The sequence below is a fragment of the Saimiri boliviensis genome, chromosome 5, assembly GCF_048565385.1.
Source record: "Saimiri boliviensis isolate mSaiBol1 chromosome 5, mSaiBol1.pri, whole genome shotgun sequence".
NCBI lineage: Eukaryota > Metazoa > Chordata > Mammalia > Primates > Cebidae > Saimiri > Saimiri boliviensis.
Window position 1 is genome coordinate 39,204,219 of NC_133453.1, and position 22,758 is coordinate 39,226,976.

At 43.6% G+C, this 22,758-nt stretch overlaps 1 protein-coding gene across 1 annotated transcript in view; it reads left to right on the forward strand.

The window, feature by feature from the left end:
- Positions 1-22,758, forward strand: part of MPP4 (MAGUK p55 scaffold protein 4) — a 55,326-nt gene that overhangs the window by 7,190 nt on the left and 25,378 nt on the right. Inside the window, exons 2-10 of the mRNA XM_003925648.4 lie at positions 252-373; positions 3,431-3,508; positions 6,296-6,376; positions 7,573-7,704; positions 8,367-8,448; positions 10,296-10,381; positions 11,914-11,985; positions 12,484-12,680; positions 18,227-18,291. Coding sequence (XP_003925697.2) covers positions 252-373; positions 3,431-3,508; positions 6,296-6,376; positions 7,573-7,704; positions 8,367-8,448; positions 10,296-10,381; positions 11,914-11,985; positions 12,484-12,680; positions 18,227-18,291 — 915 coding nt within the window. The remainder of the gene's footprint in view (positions 1-251; positions 374-3,430; positions 3,509-6,295; positions 6,377-7,572; positions 7,705-8,366; positions 8,449-10,295; positions 10,382-11,913; positions 11,986-12,483; positions 12,681-18,226; positions 18,292-22,758) is intronic.

Genomic DNA, 22,758 nt, shown 5'->3' on the forward strand with positions numbered 1-22,758 from the left:
TAATATTCAGAATGACACTATGACAAAGCTAGCACCTTCTCATCTTGGGCAAAGAAACTGGATAATTGGATAGTTATGTGACTTTGTGATGTTCACAAAGAGATGGAACAGGGCTTAAAGCCAGATCTTTTGGCCTGAAATCCAGTGTCATTTCCACTCCTCGTGAGAGCCCAGAGCGTGCCTTTCCGAGCTGCCTTTCACAGTTACACCCACACCTGCCACCCCATCTCTGCTCTCTCTTCCTTTCCTAGGCCTCTCCCAGATCCTGAGGCTTGTGCTGCAAGAGCTGAGTCTGTTCTACAGCCGGGACGTGAATGGAGTATGTCTCTTGTATGATCTCCTCCACTCGCCGTGGCTGCAGGCTCTGCTAAAGGTGAGTGCTGCTTTGCTTGGAAGCCTTTGCTTGCTGAAGGGGTTGTGGGGAGTCTATAGAAAACCACTGCCTTAGTCCGTTCAGGCTGGATAGCTGAATAGCTTATAAACAACAGAAATTGATATCTCACAGTTCAGGAGGCCAGAAAGTGCAAAATCAAGTCGCCAGCAGATTCAGTGTCTGTTGAGGGCTCCCTCTCTGGTTCATAAATGGTAACTGTGTTCTCACATAGTGGCAGGGAATAGCCAGCTCTCTGAGGTTTCTTGTACAGGGCATTAATTCCATATTCATGAGGGCAGAGACCTGATGACCTGTCACCTCCCAAAGACTTTACCTTTTTTTTTTTTTTTTTTTTTTTTTTTTAAAGACACTATCTCACTCTGTTGCCAAGGCTGGATGGAGTACGCTGGCCTGATCTTGAGGGAAGGTGTTCTTTTTCCGGGTCCACGAGGGGGCGTAGTTTTAAGGGCAAAAATTTCCCAGCGCCGTACCCCCTCCCATCTCTCTCCATCTGGGAGATTTAACGGTTTATGTTTGCGGGAAGAAACTAAGAGTCAATCACCCCAGCGGAAGTTTAAAGGAACTCCTTTCATTGGCCAGAGGAACTTGGGAAGGTGGGAATTTCTCCTAGGATGAATTCTCCTGCTCCTTCACCCACTCCGGATTTCCAGCTCTGTGGAATCCCCTCCCACATGGTGAGAGCTCCCTTTCTGCTCTAGGATTTCCCTCCTGGAATCCCCTTCCACACTCTTCGTGGAAGTCTTCTCCTTTTCCTTCTCTTTCCTCTACCTAAATAAAATCACCTTTCTGCAACACTTCTTGGGTCCGATATTTACTTTTAGGAGCATGCGGTGCACCTGCAGTGGTCCCCCCACTTATTCTTTAAGAGATTGGAGCCCAAAAACCCACAGCATTCTCTCAGGGAAGCCACTGCAACCTCCGCCTCCTGGGTTCAAGCGATTCTGCTGAATAGCTGGGATTACAGGAACATGCCACCGCGTCCGGCTAATTTTTGTTTTGTTTTATTATTATTATTATTATTATTATTATTATTATTATTTTTGGAGATGGCATCTTACTTTGTAACCCAGGCTGGAGTGCAGTGGTCCATCTCAGCTCACCACAACCTCCGCCTCCCAGGTTAAAGCCAATTCTCCTGCCTCAGCCTCTTGAGTAGCTGGGATTACCGGTGTGTGCCACCACACCCAGCTGATTTTTGTATTTTTAGTAGAGACAGGGTTTCACCATGTTGGTCAGGCTGGTCTCGAACTCCTGACCTCGTGATCCACCCGCCTCTATTAAAAATACAAAAAAATTTTGCCCCTATAAAAAATACAAAAAAATTAGCCAGATGCAGTGGCATGTACTTGTAATCCCAGCTACTCGGAAGGCTGGGGCACAAGAATCACTTGAACCTGGGAGATAGAGGTTGCAGTGAGATGAGATTGAGCCACTGAACTCCAGCCTGGGCATCAGAGAGATGCTCCATCTCAAAATAAATAAATAAAATAGAGTAAATAAAGTTTATTATTTTTAATTTGGCTAAAATTCCATGCACTATACAATAGCATCTAGTAGATACTAGAAAAATAGCATCCACTATCTAGTAGATGCCACTACTATAATTTTGTTGTTCTGAACAAATATTATTAAGGAAGATGCTTTTGAAATTATTTTTTGGGGGGATGTGGGTATGTCCTTCACTTACGTGTGAAATGTGGTCTGTCTTGTAATGCGTGTTAATATTATACAATAAAAGTGGCAACATCTTTGGCATGAAAAAGTAGTACTCACAGCACTTGTTTTAAAACACCTGATTTCTATCAGGCATTGTCCCACAGGATCAGCTAAGATAGAAGTTTTCATTTCATGGTGGGCATTGCCCTTGCTCACCACTGCTAGGCCTTTGGTGAGTCATCCAATCAGCCTTGATCACTTCCAGGTAAACCTGAGTGTTGGCCCTGAGATAGAGCAGGGAAGCAGCATCATCATAGATCTGGACAGAAAAGGCTGGGGCCTGAGCTGGCCCCTTGGGCTTTATTTCTTCATCTGTAAGATAAACTCAATTCCTAAAATAAGATCAAGGGCTGCAATGCAGAGCTAGGCAGGCTTTGGTGTTCTCAACCCAACCCTGAATCTTGATATGGAAAAAAAAATTCCCAAGGGTCTGCAGAGATGAAGTTAGTGTTAAAAAATGAACTTGGGCCGGGCGCAGTGGCTCACGCCTGTAATCCCAGCACTTTGGGAGGCCGAGGCGGACGGATCACGAGGTCAAGAGATCGAGACCATCTGGGCCAACATGGTGAAACCCCGTCTCTACTAAAAATACAAAAAAAAAATTAGCTGGGCATGGTAGCGCACGCCTGTAGTCCCAGCTACTCGGGAGGCTGAGGCAGGAGAATTGCCTGAACCCAGGAGGCGGAGGTTGCGGTGAGCCGAGATTGTGCCACTGCGCTCCAGCCTAGCACCTGGTGACGGAGTAAGACTCTGTCTCAAAAAAAAAAAAAGAACTTGTACTGGAGAATTAGGAGATGAATGGAAAACAGCCCCAAAGAGCAAAGCAGAATACAGAAAAGCATATGTAGCATGCCCACCTTTTATTCAGAACCTCCAGTGGCCCTGAGCCACGCAGCTCACGTGCTGTGCAGGTGACCAACACAGGGGTCCTCACAGGTGTCTGGTCCCCAAGGGCCCCTCCTTTAAAATGCCCCTTTACGCATCATCTACACATCCCCATTGGATTCCGTCCCAGAGAGCCTACCCTCATTCTATTTAACAAGAATAAAAGTTTGAATTTCTTTTTATTACTGAAATGCTTGAGGAAGATCAATTCCCCAGTGGCACCCAATAATTAAGACTTTGAAGTACAAGGCCACCAAATTCAAGTTCATTTCTCTTTGGCAACTAGACACACAGCTTATTAAACACCAACACATGCCATGCTGTTCAGCTATTGGTGCAGTGGCCTGGGCTGTTTCTTCCCTTTGAGAGTCTTAAATCCAAAATGGTAATAGTCATATTATCAATGTCAATTTCCTCTCCATTGTCCTTCTGCAGATTTATGACTGCCTTCAGGAATTTAAAGAAAAGAAACTAGTTCCTGCCACACCCCATGCACAGGCATTATCCTATGAGGTAAGGAGATTTTATTCCACAGCCCAGTAGAGCTCTGGTGTAGTGCCATTTTACCTGCATTGCTAGTTCAAATGAATGAAAGTCTCTAAGGAAAAGTTGTATTGATGATTATGCACCTAATAAATGTTTTTAATTGAACTTTATTATAAGGAGGAACATTGGCTGGATATCTCCCCAAGTTGAAACACTCCCTGACTGGCACCTACATAATTTTTACCACGTGTCCATTTCTTTTTTGTTTCCTAAACCTTGTATTCTATTTGGCCTACATAAACAGGGTGATGTTATAGTAATAATTCTCAGATTTATATCTCGATCCTGGAGATTTCCCCAAATTCCAGTCTCAAATATCCAACTGCCTCTTCTCCATCTTACTTGGGTGTCTAATGGACTCCTCCAAGTTCACATGTTCTAAACTGAGCTTCTGAGCTTCCCCACCTGCCAGTCACCCCCACCCATTCTTCTGGCAGCCTTTTCTATCTCAGAAATGAAGCCTCTGTTTTTGCAGTGCTCAGCTCAGAATCTTTGAAGTCATTTTGACTCTCTTTCTCTGATACCTCATACCCAATCAGACAGCAAATCCTCTCAGCTCTACTTTCAAAGTATATCCAGGATCTTACAACCCCATATCATCATCATCATCTCTTACATAGATAACTGCAAAATAGCCTCCTACCTGGTCTCCTGTGTTCACTCTTGCTCCTGTGTAGTCTACTCTCAATTTGGCAACCAAAGATATCCCCTTTGAAAGCAAGTCAGATCAAGTCACTTCTTCACTAACACTCAAACCCTTCAAATGACTTCCTGTCTCAGAGTAAACACCGAAGTTCTCTCTCTCTCTCTCTCTCTTTTTTTTTTTTTTTTGAGACCTAGTCTTACTCTGTTGCCCAGGCTGATATGTAGTGGCATGATCTCAGCTCACTGCAACCTCTGCCTCCTGGGTTCAAGCAATTCTCATGCCTCAGCCTCCTCAGTAGCTAGGACTATGGGAACCCATTACACTTGGCTAACTTTTGTATTTGGGGTAGAGACGGGATTTCACCATATTGGCCAAGCTGGTCTCGAACTCCTGACCCTAAGCCATCCACCGGCCTTGGCCTCCCAAAGTGCTGGGATTACAGGCATGAGCCACACTACACCTATGTTCTTACATAGCTGAACACAATCAAGCTGTGTAACTTCACACTCAGTGTTTTCCCCACTCACTCTGCTCCAGCCACATTGACCCCTTGTTGTTTAAATTCATCAGGCCAGGTGCGGTAGCTCATGCCTATAATCCCAGCACTTTGGGAACCTGAGGCAGGCAAATCACTTGAGCCCAGCAGTTTAAGACCAGCCTGGCCAACATAGCAAAACCCCATCTCTACTAAAAATACACACACAATGAAAGAATTAGCTGGGTATGGTGGTGCGTGCCTGTAATCCCAGAGGCTAAGGCATGAGAATCACTGAACCCAGGAGGTGGAGGTGGCAGTGAGCTAAGATCACATCACTGCATTCCAGTTCGGGTGACAGAGATTCTGTCTCACACACAAAAAAAGCAAAAAACAAACCAACAACAACAACAAAAACAAGCTTCTGCCTGTGGAATTTCCCTGTGTCAGCACTGCTCCTGCCCAGGTATCCACATGATGTGTCCCTCATCCCCTTCCTGTCTCCACTCAAATGCCACCTTCTCAGTGAGGCTTTTCCTGGTCACCTATCAAAAATCGTGCCCCTCCTAGCATTCCCTAGGCACCTTTCCTGGTTTATTTTTCTTAACACTTGTCACCATCAAACAAAATGATTTTACTCACGTATTTCATTTGTTGTCTGTGTTCCCTCCCTAGAACGTAAACTCCATGAGAATGGAGATTTTTGTCTACCTGTTTACTGCTGTTTTCACATCACCTAAAACAGTGCCCAGCACACAGTAGCGTTCAATAAATATTTGTTGAATGAATGAATAAATATAATCCATTTTATTATTTATTGCCCAAACCACATTAGGAGAAGTAGCTAAAGAGAAAGAAAGAACTCTGCTCTCCATTCCAGTAATCAACAACTCAAATTGTTCTCAGTCATCCACAGGAAAAGCACACGCATAATATTTTATTCAGTTGTAATCCTACTGAGTGGAGACAAAGCTTTGTAAACTGCTTGTTTTCCTTTGACTGTATGTAAGAGGGCTGACTGAAGTCTTTAAAGGTCTTATGTTCTCTGAAAGCAGATCTACCACTGAAACCACAGCAGAGAGATCAGAATTATTTTCTGCCTAGCACTTTTTACTATAACAAGCATTAAAATTGCTAATCAACTGATAATCTGAAATAGAAATTATTATTCCCATTTTCTATTTGAAGAATGGAACATCCCATGGGATTAAGCTATCTGAGTTCCCCAGGTACGTTCCTAGAGAAACTCATATAGCTTCGCAAGCCTGCAGAGCATTGACATCAGCAAACAGCTATTATGTTTTAAGAGGCACAGGAGGAAAAGTGCCTTGGTTCACATGCTATTACAAAATTGGTACATCCTCCATGCTTATGTGCCAGGATGGGGCATTGGGCTTAGATACATCTCAGATCTTGAATTCTATTTGCTGTGGTAAAGTAGCAATTTTAATGAATAAAGAAGGATTGTAGGTTCTGGCTTTAAAGATGAAAAACAAGGCTCTAATAAAAATAGCTTTTTAAAGGTAAATATAATATTAGTCAGTATATATGTTATCGAGCCTGGGTGAGGTTAAGTAGGTGACAAAGATTTTTTCTTTTTAATTTTATAATGTATGCTTTTTCCATGAACCAGGTAGTGGAGTTGTTACGTGAAACTCCTACTTCCCCTGAGATCCAAGAGCTGAGACAAGCACTCCAGGCTCCACACTTTAAGGCAAGTTCCTGCTAAGATAGACAAGATGTCCGCATCTGGCACATAGACAAAGCTGGGAAGGAGAAATGTATGTGATGGAAAATGTTCTCTCTGAATAGTTGTTCTGTTACTGTACATGAGTGACCAACAGATTATACTTAAATATGTGGGACTCAGACGTGACTAGCTCAGTGTTGTCAATCATGCAGCCAAGCCTGCTGTGTTTAGGAGGAGGCATCCAGAACTTTCCATGGTCCCTTGTTTCCTCTACAAAGCTATTGCTCATCTAAAAATCTTGGGTAGCAAACAGGGAACGTTCTAGTTATAGAGGAATAGCTCCATGTTTCCTTTCCAAAGTGGCATTATTTTAAGTTTTAGATAATGTGTGTGAAGGTATTTGGAATACACAGTATAATGATGATTATCTGTGTGAGAGGGTCTATGAAGAACATTTGATTGTGGAACAGAAACCTATCTCTTGGTACTTACAGATTTGAGACCAATTTATCAATAAATTAGAACTTTAAGAGAATGTCTGCATTTGGAGTGCTGAAATTTAGCAGTCAAAAATTATAGTTCACAACGTAACCATCAGTCATCAAATATCCTCAACAGCACACACTACTTAGAGAATTTTCTGCATGCCAGCTAAATTCCAGCTCAGTCAGGGCTGCCGAAGGACTGCTTCCCCATCCCATGGAATGAAAAACTTAACCTAGTGGGCTAGTCAGAGAAACTCTTTGATCATATCCTAAACTTCTCATTGTGTACCACATGAGCCTTTGGGTGTTACTGACAAATTAAGTCAACAAGATATTTTGATTACTGCCCTTCATTCTACCTTAATTAGGGAGACTATTACAAAAGTTATTTTATAGTTCAAACTCCATAGGAGCACCACAGATTACATGGGCTGCTAGGAAATAAGAATGTCATGGTATAATACATTTTAGCAGAAATGAAAGAGTGTATTGTGCATGGCTTTACCTCTCTGTACCTTATTTCCTTATCTACAAATTGAGGACAATTAGTGTACCTGCCTCATAGAATTATTGTGAAGATTGAATTCATTCCTGTAAAATGCTTTGCACTGTGTCTGGCATGGCTGTATTGGTGTTTGTTGTGGTTGTATGTCTTAGATAGTATTGAGTCACTATCTTCTAGAGGGGTATGGCTCATGTGTGACATTTGCTCACCTTTTCTTTCCCTGTGCCCAGGCCTTGCTCAGCGCCCATGACACGATAGCTCAGAAAGATTTTGAACCCCTTCTCCCTCCACTGCCAGACAATATCCCTGAGAGTGAGGAAGCAATGAGGATTGTTTGTTTGGTAAAAAACCAACAGCCCCTGGTAAGGAAATCACTTTGTATCTTTCTATTTAGGATATGCCTAGGTTAACTGTGAACCAAACTATATCTATGGTTACTTGGGCACATACAATGAAAATAACAGCTTTAAACTCTGCAAGTTTTGCCTGTGGTTTCAAATATGTTACAAGTCATAGTGTTTTTGTTAAGGAAAGATATCTGCCATTTTTCTTTTGTGAAAAGCAAGGTGAGATTTATAAGACATTTTTGTGAGCAATAAGACATATCTGTTTGATTTTAATATTTGGCTTTCCGACCTATGCATGTATTTCACTCAATTCCAATGCATTTGCCTGTTTCCTCCTATGTTAATGAGAAGCTAAGGAAGGCATTAATTTGATTTTCTAAGAATAGTTTCTTTAATTAGGTTTTAATCGAGGGAGGTTTCTGTATCTTTGGAAGAATCTATTATGTTATGTCTACATAGTTGGAGTGACACCACAGGATGCCAAAGTTGAATGGCCTTTACTTTCTGATGGCGTGCATAGCTGACAGGCCACAGGGCACTATGTCGCCCCTCTGTTCCTGGTTGGCATGAATAGCATTGTTTGAAAGATCAGAGCTGCACTGATTGAGGGATTTTTCAAGCCACCTGAAAAATGGTCATATTAGGTAACAGAGGGATCTCATCTATTCTCTCTTCAGGGAGCCACCATCAAGCGACATGAGATGACAGGAGACATCTTGGTGGCCAGGGTCATCCATGGTGGGCTGGCAGAGAGGAGTGGTAAGCTGGAGCAGTAGGGATCAAGTGCTACCAGAAAAACAGGAAACCCTTTACTGTTCAGGCTTTTTTCCAGAGAAACCCCTCTTTCTTAACTTGGGTCAGGGCTTTAGTAAGTTCAATTGCTTGGATAAAGCAGGAAAGAAAGAAGGAAACAAATATTCCAGAGAAATGTTACTCCTCCCCACTGAGTCCTTCCCATTCTAAGTACCACATTAAAGTCTCTCAGTTTACATTCTCAAGGCAACCTCAAAGGTAAGTGTTATCATGCCATTTTATAGGTGAGGAAACTGAGGCTCAAAGAGATGATGAAACTAACTTGCTCAAAGTTATACTGTTTGAGTCAGAATTCAAGTCCAGATCTGCCTGGCTCTATTTCCAACTTTTTCTCTGCACTTTGTCCTACTTTCAGAAGGGCATAGCTCTTTCCCATCTTGAAATGCCTTTTACTCACACTTTCTGCCAGTTAACCAGATTTTTATCCTTTCACTGCTGTCCTTTTTTAAACTTTTTTTTTTTTTTTTTGAGACAGGGTCTCAGTCTGTCACTCAGCCTGGAGTGCAGTGGTATAATCATGACTCACCGCAGCCTCAACTGCCTGGGCTCAAGCGATCCTTCCACCTCAGCCCCCTAGAAGCTGGGACCACTGGTGCACATTACCATGCCCAGCCAAATTTTCTGTTTTTTTTTTTTGTTGAGATAGGGTCTTGCTATGTTGCCCAGGCTGGTCTCAACCTCCTGGGCTCAAGCAGTCCTCCTGCCTTGGCCTCCCAGAGTGTTGGGATCACAGGCGTGAGCTACCACACCTGGCTACTGTTGTGCTTCTGAAATGCGTGGTTCTAACCTGCTGTACATTCTCACTACCCCAAACCCCTAAACCTGGCACATGCTTTGTACCTCAGCATTCTCATTGTAAATACCAAGGATTTCATAGTTGCTAAGTCCACTGGCCCTTTCTTCCTTCTTAGGTTTTTTTTTTTTTTGAGACAGAGTCTCACTCTGTCACCTAGGCTGGAGTGCAGTGGGGCAATCACACTGCTCATTGCAACCTCCACCTCCTGGGTTCAAGCAATTTCCTTGTTTCAGTCTCCCAAGTAGCTGGGATTACAGGCATGTACCACCACCCCCACGCTATTTTTTTTTTTTTTTTTTTGTATTTTTAGTAGAGTCGGGGTTTTGTCATGTTGGCCAGGCTGGTCTCTAACTTCTGGCCTCAAGTGATCCACTCACCTCAGCCTCCCAACGTGCTAGGATTACAGGCATGAGCCACCACACCTGGCCCCTTCTCAGTTTTATTTCTACTTCTTGACCACATCTGATGCTATTGATTCCTTTCTTGAATTCTTTATCATCCTTGGTTTCTGTTCCACGACGTCATCCTGCTACTTCTCTCAACCACCTGACAACTCCACTGTTTTCACTGTTTGACCTCACATTTCTCAAGTCTTAGCTTAAACCTCAAGTTTCTCCACATTTTCTCTTTTGAGGAACACCCACACCGTTTCCTTTTTATCTGTCCTTTACTGACTCTGACATCTTTGTTTTTAGTGATATTTTCTTACCAGTGTTCTGGTTCTACTTTATAACATCAGGTTAGCAAAAATAAAAATATTTCCGTAAGTCAATGCCAACTATTGGTGACGAGGTAGAAAAATGGACTGCTCACACATTTCTGGTGGTGGTGTAAGTTGGGATAACCAGTTTTATTTTATATTATTATCTTATATTAAATTAAACATTTTAGAGCGTGCTTCGGTTAGGGAGTTTGTTAAATAGCTATTGGGGTAGCTGCTGCTATTTTTATCCGACTTCTTTGTATCTTTCTTTCTTTCGTGTTACTGTCTGCCTAGGGTTGCTCTATGCTGGAGACAAACTGGTAGAAGTGAACGGAGTTTCAGTTGAGGGACTGGACCCTGAACAAGTGATCCATATTCTGGTAAATCTTTTTGCCTTTTTGGTCATGTCTTGGTGAAATGCCAAGGCTGAACTGGGCCCATCAAGCCCACGTGTGCCCACTGGGATGTGCCAGGGACTCGAGTTCTCTTGGCAGCTTCCTCCCTCCAGGCTCCCAGACCTTGTCTGTCACCCCTGTTGCTTGCTGATCTCCCCCCTCTACTTCGAGAAGTTCTGGTCCTGGCTGGGAAACTTCCTGTCCCAAGCTGCTCCTTCCTCCTTCAGCCTCGGGAAGACTGCCAGGGCCCCCAGCCCAGCTCCCTCATCACCTGGGTTGCTCCATTGGAAACTGAGCCTGGGGTGGACAGAGTGAGTCTTTATAGGAGAGTCTGAACCTGAGCAAACCATTCCTTCCCCCACAAACACTTCTACAGCTGAAATGTTTAACATCTTCCTCGAGGGCAGCTTTGGGGGAAGAAAGGAGTCACCAGACAGCAGCATATAGGGATGGGAACATCCTTGGTGGCCCTGCCACTGTTCCTTGTGGTTGGAGCTAAGGATTGATAACCTGATCAATGAGCATTTGCTCTCTCTCAGGTTCCTATTCCTGCCCTTCAAGCCATTCCCTGAATGGCGGTTCAGCTGTTAATAACCATAGCAGCATGCCCCTCCCGCCTCCCCCATGCACAGCCCAGGTGTGGGGCCTGTGTTGATCACTGTATGGTATCATGCATAGACCAGTGGTTCTCAAGCTGGGTCCCTGCTAGGATTTCATAGCAGTGACTTAGAGACTGAGGTGAGGAGTGGTGCTGTGAGACCAGCACCTAAATACGTCGTGAGCCACTGCCGCAAGATTCTGTGTGGTATAGAAGGTACTGCAAAGGAAGCTTGAAGTACTAGAAATCACACGTATGCATGGCTTCTCCCACCTGGTACCAGCTGTGATGTTGCCGGGACAGTGGGATTATGAAATTCCTGAGTACAAACAGGGTCTTAATCTCTAGATGTTTAATGCCTGTCACAGTGCATGTAACAGGGGAATTCTTCCTTTCCCCAGTCTGAGAGCTCCCTATTTCTACCATTAGTTTGGAAGGTTGTCAGTTCTCCCAGAAAACCTAGGAGCCTCTTCTTCCCATCAGACTGGGGTATCTGGTGTAGAAACAGGCATTCAGGAAATGCTTACTGAGCAAGGGTATAAGGAGGGAAAGTCAGACAGAGATCCTCTCTCCCCAGGGACTGTGTGAAGAAAACCTTGCTGGATGGGGTGTTTCTGTTAGCAGTGTGGCAGTGGTGGTGGTGGAGGGGTGGTCCCTGGAAGAGGCCACCTCAGTCACAAAGCGGACCCATGGCTTTTAGCAGACCAGTGACCCCAGAGCCTCACAGCAGGGCAGACGCAGGGTAAATTACTTCCTAATTTCCATTTCTGGGTGGTGACAGCCGTAGAGCCCTTTGAAAGGGCTCTTGGGTGATGTCACCATTAGGCCTGGACACATTCCACTGTAACTCTGTCTACCGAGCCCCAGTAACCGTGATAGCTCCATGATCCTTCATGCTTTCTCCTCTCTCATTCTCCAGGCCATGTCTCGAGGCACCATCATGTTCAAGGTGGTTCCAGTCTCTGACCCTCCTGTGAATAGCCAGAAGATGGTAAGAATTTGCCGAGCCTTCAGTCTCACACACGGTATATCCCCCAAGTAACAGCAACTAAATATGATGCATAATAATCCTGTCCTTTGTACTTTGTTGGATGTGGATTCAAGACTGTGTTGGATATTTTTCAATAGTGATGACCTGAAAAGCAAAAATGAGTAAATGAGTACAGTACAAGAAGATGGGATACTGCTTATAACAGAATATCATTAAATTGGGGAAAGAAAGAAGGAAAGACGATGGGATACTAAGAAGTAAAGAAGCAACATCAAAAATGGTGAAAATTTGAGCCTAAACTTCAATAGGCTAAGAGATTCTGTTCCCAAAGATACCTTTTGTCATGGTACTTAGGCTCAGGAGCCAAGTTCTCTTTTTTGGTGAGGGTGGAGAGGAAAGTTAGGAGTAGCAGGTGGAGGAGTGGGAGAAATGGTTTTCAGTCATGATAGCCCATGTGCAAGGGTTCTTCTGATAGTGCCATTATGCACCTGCCATCAGGTGTATGTTCGTGCCATGACTGAGTACTGGCCCCAGGAGGATCCCGACATCCCCTGCATGGACGCTGGATTGCCTTTCCAGAAGGGGGACATCCTCCAGATTGTGGACCAGAATGACGCCCTCTGGTGGCAGGCCCGAAAAATCTCAGACCCTGCCACCTGTGCTGGGCTTGTCCCTTCTAACCACCTTCTGAAGAGGTAAGGAACATCATCACTCCTGGACTCAGCGCTGAACCATCAGGAAACAAAATGTTTTTCTCAGGCTTCTGTTATCACAGTTAAGATGAGATCAAGAGAGACAAGCAGATGAATGAGCACACACACACACACACCGGTTTATAAATCCAAATGTCAACTTATTGATAAAACCCTAAGCATCTTAAATACCAAGGAGATGAGAATAATCGTATCAGCTAGAAAATAGGGAAAAGTCTTAGGAAACAAAATTGAACTAAAAAAGTGCTATGGCCTGAATGTTTCTGTCCCCTCCAAAATTCATATGTTGAAACCTAATCCCAGATGCAATCGTATTAAGAGCTGGGCCTTTAAGAGGTGATTAGGTCATGAGCGCTGCCCTCATGAAGGGGATTAGTGGCCTTATAAAGGAGGCCTGGGGGAGCTTATTTGCCCCTTCCACCATGTGAGGACACAGCTAACAGGCGCCATCTATGAGGCACAGAGTGGGCCCTCACCAGACACTGAATCCACTGGCTCCTCGATCTTGGACTTCCCTGCATCCAGAACTAAGAACAAATACATTTCTGTCATTTATAAGTGATCCAGTTTATGGTACTTCATTATAGCAACCAGCACAGGCCAGGACAAAAAAGGATTCATCTTTCAAGGCTGAGTTGAGACCCCAATTACTAAATTTCAACCCACCACCCTCACCTTATGCGGCTGAGGGTTGACAAGATACCAAGGGAGGGTATGCACATAGAAAGAAGCAGTCCTAGGTGCAGCCACTGTTAAGAGATCAAGAAGAAAAAATGGAACGAGTAAAGGATATTGGGAGGGAAGGACCAATGAGGCAGGATGAAAATCAAGACTGTATGGGACCCTCATTAGCTATATTACCTTCTGCTGAGAAGGCTGAGAATTGACCATTGGATTTAGCAGTATGGCAGTCATTAGTGATCTTAATAAAAGCCATTTCAGTGGAGGAATGGGGCCAAACTCCTTATCAGAGTGGGATTTGAAGAAATGGATGACAATGAGTGTGGGAAACTCTTTGAGATATTTTGGGATAAAGCAGAGCAGAACAATGGAGAAACAGCTACAGGGGAGTGTGGAGTGGTGTGAGTGAAATGTTTAGATGGCGTAGTAATCCGCCGAGAGGGAACATTTTGATGATACAGGAGAAAGAGAAGAGAATTGCTGTTGTCGAAGTCTTTGAGCAGGCGGAAGGAGATAAGCTTTAGTGTTCAAGGAGAGGGCTTGGCCTAATCTAGGCATAAGCAGCTCATCTGTAGAAATGGTACTAGAGGGAAGGCCGAGTATAGGGCACAGCTGAGGATGGAGCATATGTCGGGCACTTGTGGAAGCTCTCTCCTGTTATTTTCTCAGTGAAATGAGAAGCCAGAAGCAGAGAGCAGGGTGGGGAAGGAGACATTGGGAAAGAGAGTAGAAAGCCTGAAAATTTTCCTTGAGAGTTGGAAAGCAAACAGATTAGGTAAAATATAGCATGGTCAGCATTAAGTTCCCTCTTAAGTTAAAGGTCATACATTTGAAGTGCTTCTGGGGTTCGGGTCCAGATTAGACAGAGGGTTGTATTTAACAGCAAATCAAGAGGGGGCCAAGGGAGAGATTATAGGATGGAGTGTGACAGGTAAGCTGCTTAGGAGGGAGATGAGGAAATGAAGCAGGTGAGGATTGGTGAGAAGGAAGTAAGATCAATGGATCGCAGGTCTTTATGAGGTCAACAGCGCATTGGGGCTGGGAAGATGGGAGGTGTTGGTAGAAGAAAGGGATGCTGGAAGTTAAAATGAAGGAGAAATTGCTGGTATCGGTACTGATGAGGTCTGGGGTATGACAGTGGGAGGCAGTGGCTGAGGCTGAATGAGGGAAAGGTCATTGGAAAAGAGGAGATCAAGCACCAAAGAGGCCAGGGTGCTGGAAGGGACATTTGTATGTGTGATAAAGTCATTGAGAACTGTGACAGCACACTGTTGAGACCTGGGAGCGAGCAGGCGTGAGCTGGCGATGGCTACCAGAAAAGTAGTGGGATAATGTTCAAAGCTGGGGCTCCTATAGAAGAGGAAGAATCATCTGGAAATGAGAATGAGAAGCAGGGACACATCCCCCACCTCCAGGCCCGGTGGAAGGAAGGCACATCCACACAGTGATGTGCTGGAGCCATCTGACATGAGCCACCTCTTCACACATCCACATTCAGCGAAGTCAGGGTGGTAGCTTGAAATCAGCCACGGTGAGAGCATCAACACTGCAGAAATCAGCAGAGGCTCCGAGTCAGGGCTCCCTTCCCCCAGAGCTCTTTCACCAGCACTCCAGTGGGAGTGGGAGAGGGAACATCCCCTCCTCTTGAAGGTCGCGGGGGAAGCAGACCGCAGGGAGAGTTGGGCTTCAGTTAGAGCAAGAAGAAAGGCTCAAAGAAGAGGCTGAAGTCTGAGAAAGTTTGGTGAAGATTTGCTGTGAGTTCCAGACGGCATGGGTGGGTGGCAGGGGTCTTACAGGTATTAAAGCACAGGAATAAGAGGTGACCTGAGCTAGGGGGCTGAAGGACATAAACAGGGAAAAAGGGCTAATGAGATTAGTACCCATGGTTTCAGGTCAGAAAGGGGTGAGGAGGGTCCAGTAGGGGTCTTGCAAGGAGCACACAGAACCCAATTTTGGGTTTATTGGGGTAGCACACAAATAAAGGATGATAGGAAGTTCTCATGCTGCTTTGAGTCGTTGCCACATGAAAACCTAATACGAAAATAAGAAATTAAACAATTTTGTTTAGAAGCAATATGTCAATAGCAGAGTCTACACAAATGTCTTGTTGGGGATAGAATGATGGAAGGCACCTCGGGTTCTCCTGAATCTCGTTCAGAAAACCAGGAGGCTCATCGGAGGACTGGAAGAGGCTGTTGAGACTAAACCTACTGCCACATCTGCACAAGAGGCCTGTCCCCAGTACAGGCGGATGTGGCTTTTGAGAAGTCAGTTTTTTAGAGCCTCAATAAATGAGGTCCTTGATATCTACAATTTTTCTGTCTTCCCACCTCTCCAACTTTACTGTGAGTAACAATGAGCTAGGTATTTTTACAAATATGGATTCCTGGGCTCTGCTCTTCCCTCCCTGAGGATCTGATTCAATAGACATGGACTGAGCCAGGAATCTGCATCTTCACCAAGCACCTCAGGTGCTCAGAGGAAGTGATACGAAGAGCCGCATTGTGCTTAGGAAGAGTGAATGAGCACATAAAATACTTTCTGAGCTCTTTATAAGAGTGACAGATTTGAATGCAAGTAGCTGGGGGGTTTTGATTTTGTTTTGCTTGTTTGTCTTTACTTTCAACAGGTAGAAAATTACATCTGATTTTAGAAGACTGAGAAAGAGTGAGGAGGAAGGCTTCTCCAAAAAGGGCATATTGGTGGAAAATAATACCCATCTAAAGGAGTTTGGATGACTATATTATAAATGGGGAGAGTTAGATGTTGTTGGTTTGTACCAGAGTAGCAAATATTTTTGGCAAGTGGACATGACTTTCCAGTGAGAGGCCCCATTCCTCTGGAGTTTCCTCCAGAGGGAACACATAAAGACTTATAGGATATCATTCTAGAAGAATAAAAAACCAGGACCTCCCAGAGGAGAAAGGCAAAGATGAAGCCTTGTGAGGAAGCTGATAGAGAATGAGAGACACAGAGACAGATAGAGAGCAGACTACTGACTACTGGATAAATTAACGATGGAGTAGCCAAGGGAAGGTACAGAAGGTTGAAAAACAGGAAACATAGATATTTAGAGAGCTCATCACCTAACTAGGCATCAAGAATCTTGGTTTCAGGCCTGCATGTGCTGTGAATTAAAGCACTTTAATTATGCAGAACATATTTCTGGAAGAATGCACAAGGAACTGCGTGGGAAGGGAAGAAGACTTACATTTTTTTTTTTTTTTTTTTTTTTTTGAGATGGAATCTTGCTCTGTCGCCAGGCTGGAGTCCTGGATCTCAGCTCACTGCAACCTCTGCCTCTCGGGTTCAAGTGATTCCCCTGCCTCAGCCTCTTGAGTAGTTGGAACTATAGGTGTGCACCACCACGCCCAGATAATTTGTTGTATTTTAGTAGAGACGGGGTTTCGCCATGTTGGCCAGGATGGTCTCGATCTCCTGACCTCAGGTGATCCGCTGTCTCGGCCTCCCAACGTGCTGGGATTACAAGCGTGAGCCACACTTGGCCTACATTTTTATGCTGTGAAGATTTTTGCTATGTGTATATGTTATCTCTTTATATAATTAATGAATCTGAATGCCCTGCATATCCATGCTAATTGAGTTTACAGTAAGGTTTCACATATCATTTAGTCCCCACAATCCCACAAATGCACTGAGCCCCATTTCATAAGTGGGGAACTAAATTTCAGATGTTAGGAGATTTGTCCAAGATCCTAAGGAGGGGAAGCTTGCCTGGAATCCAGGTCTTTTGATTCCCAGTCCATCACTTTGTAGATTACAGCGTAGATGCCTCCTGCTGCTAACTGTTCAACCTCCATCACATTGCTTGACTACCCTTGATCGTTTTTCTCATTTCTAAAGTGAGGAAGGTGGACTAAATTGGCCACTTTTAAACTGCCTTGTGAATTAGAATCACATGGAGAGTTTGATTTAAACATGCCCTGGCCTTATCTCCAGAGAGTTGGAGGCAGGAGATCTCAGAGGCCCAGATATCTGCATTTTAACAAAACCTCGGATGCATTCCAAAGTTTGAGAGATTAAATTAGAGCTTCTCACCTTTGACATAGATATGACTTATCTGGGCTCTTATTAAAATAGAGATTCTAATTTGGAAGCTTTGTGGTGGAGACTGAGATTTGCAGTTCTCACAAGTTCCCAGGTGAAGGTGATGCTGCAGTTCTGGGAATACAAAGAATGGAGCATCTTCAAGGTCTTCTCTTGCTCCAAACAGTGTTGAATAAAGAAGAAGAAAGAGAAACTTTGCTTAGAAAGTTGCTTTGAAGTAGGCAAGGCAAGAAAAATCTGCCCAAAGGAATTGCTGGGGGACCCAAGGGAAGACAAAGAAGTCAACAGAGGTCTTGGGTGCCAAGAAAAGGGGAAGCCTTGCCCTGGAGCCCAGGGGTGATTCTAGAAATCAAGAAAGGAACAGAGTCATCTAAAGAAACTGTAGAGAGCCTCTAACAGTCTGAGAGAGAAACCTGAACATTTCATGAGAATTTGAAGGAGACTGCAGAGACAGGCTAACATGCTTGAGAGGCAGCTTACTATGGGTCATTTACTGAAACTCCATGTGCAAATTTGTGAACATGGGCAAGATTCTCACTCTTGGTCTTTGTTGTTCTGAAAAGATCCTGTGAGGCAGAAAAAGAGATGAGAGAGGCTATATGTTTGGAAAATGTATTTGACAATGTATTTGGAGAAGTGATTACCCTTTTCACTTGGGTGAAGGCACCAGAATTCTAACATTCTGTTTGTGGTTGTCCTGGGACCTTTTCACCTGGGTTAACTGGGGTTGGCTTTTTGTATTTTGTTTTTTGTCTCACAGTTTTTATTTTTCCCCATAGGAAGCAACGGGAATTCTGGTGGTCTCAGCCATACCAGCCTCACACCTGCCTCAAATCAACCCTATGTGAGTATTGCAACTGCCCAACATGTTTTTCCTGTTTGCTGCACAAATAAAGACCATGGCATTGCAGTAAAGAAAGGGTCCAATTGATGTGAGGCTGAGCATGCCACATGAAAGATAGAGTTGTTATTCAAATCAATCTCCTTGAAGGCCCCTAGGTTAGGGGTTTTTAAATGGTAGTTTGGGAGAGGGAGCAGAGGTGGCCATGCAATGAGTGCTTGCTGCTGATTGGTTGGATCAGAGATGAAATCATAGGGAGTTGAAGCTGTCCTCTTGCACTGAGTTGCTTCTGGATGGAGTCACAGGAACTATTAGTTGGTGGGTCCAGATGGAGTCACAGGTGTCAGACATGAAAAAACCTAAAAAGATGTCACAAAAGGCCAATTTTAGGTTCTACAATAGTGATGTTATTTGCAGAAATTATTAGGGAAATTGCATATCTTATGACAGTCTATACTTTAGCAGAATTCAGGCTCCTCTCCTCCCACTAACCTGGTAGTCTCTCATTAGCTTTATAAAGGCTGCTGAGTTTAAGTGGCTGCCAGTATTTTATTTATTTATTTATTTTTATTTATTTTTTTATTTTTTTATTTTATTTTTTTTTTGAGATGGAGTTTCGCTCTTGTTACCCAGGCTGGAGTGCAATGGCACGATCTCGGCTCACCGCAACCTCCGCCTCCTGGGTTCAGGCAATTCTCCTGCCTCAGCCTCCTGAGTAGCTGAGATTACAGGCACGCGCCACCATGCCCAGCTAATTTTTTGTATTTTAAGTAGAGACGGGGTTTCACCGTGTTGACCAGGATGGTCTTGATCTCCTGACCTCGTGATCCACCCGCCTCAGCCTCCCAAAGTGCTGGGATTACAGGCTTGAGCCACCGCGCCCGGCTCGGCTGCCAGTATTTTATTGATGATTTTCACATCATTGTTCATCAGGAATACTGGCCTGAAATTTTCTTTTTTTGTTGCATCTCTGCCAGAATTTGTTATCAGGATGATGCTGGTCTCATAACACGACTTAGGGAGGAGTCCCTCTTTTTCTATTGTTTGGAATAGCTTCAGAAGGAATGGTACCAGCTCCTCTTTGTACCTCTGGTAGAATTCAGCTGTGAATCTGTCTATTCCTGGTCTTTTTTTGGTTGGTAGGCTATTAATTACTGCCTCAGTTTCAGAACTTGTTATTGGTCTATTCAGGGATTCATCTTCTTTCTGTTTCAGTCTTGGGAGGGTGCATGTGTCCAAAAATTTATCCATTTCTTCTAGATTTTCTAGTTTATTTGCATACAGATATTTTGGTATTCTCCAATGATAGTTTGTATTTCTGTGGGATCAGTGGTGACATCCCCTTTATTATTTTTTATTGTGTCTCTTTGATTCTTCTCTCGTTTCTTCTTTATTAGTCTGGCTAGCAGTCTTTTCAAAAAAGCAGCTCCTGGATTCATTGACATTTTGAAGGGTGGTTCATGTCTCTGTCTCCTTCAGTTCTGCTCTGATCTTAGTTATTTCTTGTCTTCTGCTAGCTTCTGAATTTGTTTGCTCTTGCTTCTCTAGTTCTTTTAATTGTGATGTTAGAGTGTCAATTTTAGATCTTCCTTGCTGTCTCCTGTGGGCATTTCGTGCTATAAATTTCCTTCTAAATACTGCTGCTGTAACTGTGTCCCAGAGATTTTGGTACGTTGTGTCTTTGTTGCCATTGGTTTCAAAGAACTTATTTATTTCTGCCTTAATTTTGTTATTTATCTGGTAGTCATTCAGGAGCAGGTTGTTCGGTTTCATTCAATTAGTTAGTTGTGTGGTTTTGAGTGAGTTTCCTTTTTTTTTTCTCTTTAAAAAGTATTTTCTTTTCCTTTTTTTTTTTTAATTGTACTGTAAGCTCTGGGTTTCATGTGCACATCCTGCAGGGTTGTTGCATAGATACACACATGACATGGTGGTTTGTAGTCTGCATCCCCTTGTCACCTACATCAGGCATCAGGAGTGAGTTTCTTAATCCTGAGTTCTAATTTGATTGCACTGTGGTCTGAGAGACTGATTGTTATGATTTCTGTTCTTTGCATTTGCTGACGAGTGTTTTACTTCCAATTATGTGGTCAATTTTAGAATAGGTGAGATGTGGTGCTGAGAAGAATGTATATTCTGTTGATTTGGTGTGGAGAGTTCTGTAGATGTCTATTAGGTCCACTTGGTCCAGAGCTGAGTTCAAGTCTTGAAAATCCTTGTTAATTTTCCATCTCATTAATCTGTCTAATATTGACAGTGGGGTGTTAAAGTCTCCCACTATTATTGTGTGGGACTCTAAGTATCTTTGTAGATTCCTAAGAACTTGCTTTATAAATCTAAATGCTCCTGTATTGGGTGTATATATATTTAGGATAGTTAGCTCTTCTTGTTGCATTGATCTCTTTACCATTATGTAATGTCCTTCTTTGTCTTTTTTTTATCTTTGCTGGTTTAAAGTCTGTTTTATCAGAGACTAGGATTGCAACCCTTGCTTTTCTTGGCTCTTCATTTGCTTGGTAAATCTTCTTCCATCCCTTATTTTGAGCCTATGTTTGTCTTTGCACATGAGATGGGTCTCCTGAATACAGCACACTGATGTATCTTGACTTAATTTAAATTGCCAGTCTGTGTCTTTTAATTGGGGCATTTAGCCCATTTACATTTAAGGTTAATATTGTTATCTGTGAATTTGATCCTGTCATTATGATACTAGCTGGTTATTTTGCCCATTAGTTGATGCAGTTTCTTTGTAGTGTCAATGGTCTTTACAATTTGATATGTTTTTGCTGTGGCTGATACTGATTTTTCCTTTCCATATTTAGTGCTTTTTTCAGGAGCTCTTATAAGGCAGGCCTGGTGGTGACAAAATCTCTTAGCAGTTGCTTGTCCATGAAGGATTTTATTTCTCTTTCACTTATAAAGCTTAGTTTGGCTGGATATGAAATTCTGGGTTGGAAATTCTTTTCTTTAGATTGTTGAATATTGGCCCCCACTCTATTCTGGCTTGTAGGGTTTCTGCAGAGAGATCTGCTGTGAATTTGATGGGCTTCCCTTTGTGGATAACCCAACCTTTCTCTCTGGCTGCCCTTAACATTTTTTCCTTCATTTCAACCTTGATGAATCTGATGATTATGCGCCTTCGGGTTGCCCTTCTCAAGGAGTATGTTTGTGGTGTTCTCTGTATTTTCTGAAATGGAATGTTGGCCTGCCTTGCTAGGCTGAGGACCTTCTCCTGGATGATATCCTGAAGTGTGTTTTCCAACTTGGTTCCATTCTCCCTGTCACTTTCAGGTACACCAATCAAACATAAGTTTGGTCTTTTCACATAGTCCCAAATTTCTTGGAGGCTTTGTTCATCCCTTTTCATTCTTTATTCTCTAATCTTGTCTTCACGGTTTATTTCATTAAGTTGATCTTTGATCTCTGATATCCTTTCTTCTTCTTGATCAGTTTGGCTATTGATACTCATGTTTGCTTCACGAAGTTTTTATGCTGTGTTTTTCAGCCCCATCAGGTCGTTTATGTTCTTCTCCAAACTGGTTATTCTAGTTAGTAATTCCTCTAAGCTCTTTGCAAAGTTCTTAGCTTCCTTGCATTGGGTTAGAACATGCGTCTTCATCTCAGAGGAGTTTGTTATTACCCATCTTCTGAAGCCTGCTTCTGTCAATTTGTCAAACTTATTCTCTGTCCAGTTTTGTTCCCTTGCTGGTGAGCCTTTTTATGCTGGTTTTTTTCTCTTCTTTGTGGATTTATCTACTTTTGGTCTTTAATATTGGTGACCATCAGATGGGGTTTTTTTGTGGACATCCTTTTTGTTGATGTTGATGCTATTCCTTTCTGTTTGTTAGTTTTCCTTCTAACAGTCAGGCATCTCTGCTGCAGGTCTGCTGGAGTTTGCTGGAGGTCCACTCCAGACTCTGTTTGCCTGGGTATCACCAATGAGGCTGCAGAACAGCAAAGATTGCTGCCTGCTCCTTCCTCTGGAAGCTTTGTCCCAGAGGAACACCCACCAGATGCCAGCCAGAGCTCTCCTGTATGAGGTGTCTGTTGACCCCTGCTGGGAGATGTCTCCCAGTCAGGAGGCACAGGGGTCAGGGACCCACTTGAGGAGGCAGTCTGTCCCTTAGCAGAGCTCCAGTGCTGTGTTGGGAGATCCACTGCTCTCTTCAGAGCCAGCAAGCAGGAACATTTAAGTGTAGTGAAGCTGTGCCCACAGCCGCCCCTTCCCCCAAGGGCTCTGTCCCAGGGAGATGGAATTTTTATTTATGCCCCTGACTGGGGCTGCTGCCTTTATTTCAGAGATGCCCTGGCCAGAGAGGAGGAATCAGTCTGGCTACAGCGGCTTTGCCGAGCTGTGGTGGGCTCTGCCCAGTTCAAACTTCCTGGTGGCTTTGTTTAATTTACACTGTGAGGGGAAAGCTGCCTACTCAAGCCTCAGCAATGGTGGATGCCCCTTCCCCCACCAAGCTCGAG